The 5,000-nt window shown below is 46.1% G+C and overlaps 1 protein-coding gene across 2 annotated transcripts in view; it reads right to left on the bottom strand.

Moving 5' to 3' along the window:
• Positions 1-5,000, bottom strand: part of nkd1 (NKD inhibitor of WNT signaling pathway 1) — a 63,964-nt gene that overhangs the window by 5,134 nt on the left and 53,830 nt on the right. For both annotated transcript variants that reach the window (XM_063189039.1, XM_063189040.1), the window contains exons 5-6: positions 2,058-2,161; positions 1,537-1,632 (exon numbers count right to left, since the gene is read on the bottom strand). In XM_063189039.1, the coding sequence (XP_063045109.1) occupies positions 1,537-1,632; positions 2,058-2,161 (200 nt within the window). The remainder of the gene's footprint in view (positions 1-1,536; positions 1,633-2,057; positions 2,162-5,000) is intronic.

Genomic DNA, 5,000 nt, shown 5'->3' with positions numbered 1-5,000 from the left:
AAAAAGAAAATATGTAAATTGTACATTAACATGTATCCCGACACTCTACTTTATGTCCTGTTAGTTCCTTTCCAAAGGTACATACGGTAATTGCCCCTCTGCTTCTAGTGGCTTGCCCTCATAACTCTGAGGAGACGCCAGCAAGGCCCCGACAAAATGACATGAGCCTTCTCCTCATGCCTGTGAGGTCCCCAGCCACGCTGCAGATATTTCCGGGTACCTCCCTCCCTTTCTCTCTCCCTGCGTCAACTCTCCTCTCCTCCCGCTATCCGCCTCCTCCCATTCCATTAGCATACAAGTCTATTATCATCTCTCTAGCGATCGACTGCATGTTGTGCTGCAGGTACAGATGTTCAAAGGCATGGAACAAACGATTGTGCTGCTCCTGCACACATGGGGAGCTATAAAAGAGGTGCACCAGGAAAGGAGAAAATATGACTGATTTTTTGTTATCAATCGTAATTTTCTTTCTTCCCTCCTCTGTTTTTGTTTTAATCCCTTCTTTTCTAAGCGGGGCATCGTCCGCCATATATTGTGCCGCAGGGCTTCGAGTCTGAGATTGAACCGCAAAAAGGAGACGTAGCTCTGTGTCTCTCTCTGCACTGTTTCAACTACTAAAAGAAAAATTGCATAGCTCTGCCTCACAGTGCTGTTAGATCTCTGCTTGATACCATGCAGCCACCAAAGTTCCATCGAAATGATTGGGGTGTGATATGGAAGAATGGAAGAACATAGGATTGTGTCTAGGGTTGCGAAATGTGACTGAAATATCTCATTTGCACCGTATTCTTGCAATACGTTTTCCTGGTGGATAACATATTCTGCCTGCTACATAGACTGCTAGTTTGGCAAGCCAATTGTTTTTAACATGTAATAGCCTATATATTTTGTCCATGTTATGCTGCTTGGCTCCGTTATTGTTAGCGAAGCAAATGTGCACCTACGCAGGTCTCAATAGGTCTACTGCTACGTAGTCAACAGAACAGTTCCTTATTTATGTTTTCGCTATAGATCTTAGTTGATTGACAAACTATGTCAGTTGGTCACACTGTTTTTTATTTTATTTTATTTTATTTTTTTCTGGGTTTTTTGTGCCTTTATTCTTGACAGAACATTGAAGGACAGACAGGAAATGAGCGGGAAGAGAGAGACGCAGAGGGATTGGCAAATGACCCGGGCTGGAATTGAAGCCGGGTCACTGGCATAGCAGTCTAGTGCCCTACCTTTAGAACCACATTTAGGCACAGTTTTTGTTATTTTCCTAACAGTATGTGGCCCAGAGCTCAAATAGATTTTCCCTACCAACAGAACATGTCCTTACCAGAATCAATAGGATTGGCTGCTGGGTAACACAATGTGTGCCTGCGATCAGTTTTTTTTTTCTGTTTCAGTTGACTCAAGTATCTCGGTTGTCTTTCGGACAATGGGGTTAGATTTAGGATTCAGAAAAACAGATTCAATTTTATTCCCGATTTTTTTCCTGACTGTCTGGTCACCCTACAGTAGATGCCGGCGGTCAGTAGTTGGCCCTCTTACCTCTCTGGTGACCTTGCCATTGTTGTCAAAGTCGTAGAGGGTGAAGGTCCACTCCTGTCTGTTGTCCTCCTCCACAGACACCGCACACTCCAGCTCCTAAAGGTAATGTAATGTAATATAAGGTAAAGTAAGGTAAGGTAAGGTAAGGTAAGGTAAAGTAATGTAAGTTTAAGTAAAGTAAAGTAAGGTAAGGTAAGGTAATGTAAGGTAAGGTAAGGTTAAGTAAGGTAAAGTAATGTAATGTAAGGCGAGGTAAGGTAAGGTAAGGTAAGGTAAGGTAAGGTAAGGTAAGGTAAGGTAAGGTAAGGTAAGGTTAAGTAAGGTAAAGTAAGGTAAGGTAAGGTAAGGTAAGGTAAGGTAAGGTAAGGTAAGGTAATGTAATGTAATGTAATGTAAGGCGAGGTAAGGTAAGGTAAGGTAAGGTAAGGTAAGGTAAGGTTAAGTAAGGTAAAGTAAGGTAAGGTAAAGTAAAGTAAGGTAAGGTAAGGTGTGTGTGTGCGTGTGTATGTGTTTCAGCTCACCTCGAACTGGAGCTGCTTCTGCGTGCCGGCGGGCGGCTGGAGATCCCTCTCCTGCATCTTCTCGTCCACACAGCAGCTGTCCTGCTTCTCAGGAGGCAAGGCCACTACAGACACACACACAGACACACACACACACACAGACACACACACACACACACAGACACACACACACACAGACACACACACAGACACACACACACACACACACACACACACACACACACACACACACACACACACACACACACACACACACACACACACACACACACACACACACACACACACACACACAGGAAGGAAATATCTCCATGAGCGACACTTTAGATCAAGTGGTATAATCAGAATATCAAGGGCTAACAAAGGAATCAGCTAGGTCTCACCTAAAATGGACTACTACCATTACTTGAATTTTTGTAAACAAAAAATCTTATATGGTATTTTGCTGCCCATAATGAAAATAGGACCGATTATGATAGAAGAGGTTATGACGAAGGGAAACTGGGAGAGAGAGATGAGAAATTTCTTTGGGTATGACATATCACACTTTATCCTATTATTTGCCCCTTCATACCAGTGGGTTTATATTTGGTTTATATTATAGTTGGTTTAAATTATATTTAAGATAACATTACACTTCGCTGACGCTTTTTTATCCAAAGCGACTCACTCTAATTTTAAGCACAGGGCATTGGTTACAGCCCCTGGAGCAGTGTGGGGTTAGGTGCCTTGCTCAAGGGCACCTCCGCCATGGAGTGCGATGGGGAGTGGTAAGGGTGGGATTCGAACCTGCAATCCTCTGATCCAAAGCCCATCTCCTTAACCACTAGGCCACGGCTGCCCATTGCAAGAATGATCATACTCAGATTCTATTTGTCAAGTCAACAGCAGACTGCATAATGGGCTCGACTGGGATACAAAGTGGAGTTCTTGGAGAACGTAGCAAAACACAGAGCCAGTAGAATCTACCGCCCGAGGCCAAAAACATGCAACGCTCGGAAAACACAGCCCCGTCGGCTGCTTCATTAGGTTCATGTGTACCGGAGAGGGAAAAAACTCTGCTTGAGGACACCGCATATGTCCAATACCCCCATTCAGATCAGTTCAAAAGACCCTCCGGCTGTGCCAAAGCGCCTTGCTGGCCCGGTTGGGTTTGTGCCCGTTCATTTTGGTGCAAGATGGAGATATTACTGTAGAGCGATATGTACCAGAACCCCCGACATGCACACACACACACGCGCGCACACACGCACGCATGCACACACACACACACACGCACACACGCACGCATGCACACACACACACAAGCACATACACACACACATACCAACGCACCCACGCACACACACACACGCGCGCGCGCGCGAGCGCACGCACGCGCACACACACACACACACACACACACACACACACACACACACACACACACACACACACACACACACACACACACACGCACCCACACTTTGAAGTTTCCATTCTCCAACCTTTTGGATGAGGATCAGACCGGCTGTAAAACAGAATCGCTAATTAATTAAGCAAAGTCAAAAATGTGAAACAGTGTTTGTTGTGCGAGCCAAAGGAGCAGACACAACAACCCCCACCCCACCCCCCCTTACCCATCCTCCAACACCCCCCACCCCCTCCTCCAAACTCCCCCTCCGCACACATCAAAGAGGACCTGCCCTGTCCCTCGGCAGCGAGAGAAAAGAGCACGGAGAATGAAAGCCGTCATCCCGGGGAGCTTTTTACCGACTTTCTCTTTTCTTTCTTTCTTTCTTTTTTTTGAGAAAGAGAGACAGATGGAGAGAGAAAAGAGGAAAAGAAAGAGCAAGGGAGAAGGAGGCGGGAGAACGAGAGAGGAAGACAGAAAAATGTGCGAGAGAAAGAGGGAGAGGGAGAGAGAGAGAGAGAGAGAGAGAGAGAGAGAGAGAGAGAGAGAGAGAGAGAGAGAGAGAGAGAGAGAGAGAGAGAGAGAGTGCCACAGAAAGAGAGAGGGTGAAATAATGCCGGGTTCATGTCTTTTGATCATGCGGGATGCTCAAAGGAAACATTGTGTGTCACTCGGGCGGGTGGGCAGGCAAGTGGACCAGGCCAAGTCGGCTTCTACAGTCAGTGTGTGTGTGTAGGGGGGTTAGTAGGGTACAGTGTGGCATGCTCTCTTTCTGCTGATGCTTATCCCTGGGGGCTAATGGGAGGGACCCATGCACTGTACAGTAAGCTGCCATTATCTCTCACTGAGCCTCTCTTTCTCTCTCTCTCTCTCTCTCTTTCTCTCTCTCTCTCTCTCTCTCTCTCTCTCTCTCTCTCTCTCTCTCTCTTTCTCTCTTTCTCTCTCTCTCTCTCTCTCTCTCTCTCTCTCTCTCTCTCTCTCTCTGTCTGTCCTTCTCTCTCTCTCTCTCTCACATGCACACACACACACACACACACACACACACACACACACACACACACACACACACACACACACACACACACACACACACACACACACACACACACACAGACACACACACACTGTGTGTAACCCCAAAATCTCATCAGCTTTGCCCATCCAACCCCTCTTGTAGCCTTCTGCCTCTCTAGTTAAGACTTGGCTGTGACTGCTGGGCTAGGCACACTGCATTTGCACTGTCAGCGACTGAAGGATGAGGGGACAGAGGGGACAGACAGACTGCTGGAGAGATTTACTTCAATAGTGGATCTTATCCCGTAGGTCCCGTAGGCCATTTACAGCCCTTGAGGATGCTTTATCCGGCCCCTGACGTAAATTTCATGTTAAGCTGCATAACATTAAAATTAACATATTATGTAAAATGAATCTTAGAAATGACATTTGCAATACAATGAAGTTATATTCAGGGGACCTACAGAAGGTGGGTTCTCTTTTAAACATGGCTGCTTTCAATAAAGGCCTAAAGCGCAGGGGAGAATCCTGGTTTG

The sequence above is a fragment of the Engraulis encrasicolus genome, chromosome 22 (genome assembly GCF_034702125.1).
Source record: "Engraulis encrasicolus isolate BLACKSEA-1 chromosome 22, IST_EnEncr_1.0, whole genome shotgun sequence".
In the NCBI taxonomy this organism is placed as follows: Eukaryota; Metazoa; Chordata; class Actinopteri; order Clupeiformes; family Engraulidae; genus Engraulis; species Engraulis encrasicolus.
Note: the sequence above shows the minus strand (reverse complement) of the source record. Positions and strands in the feature narration are given on the sequence as shown.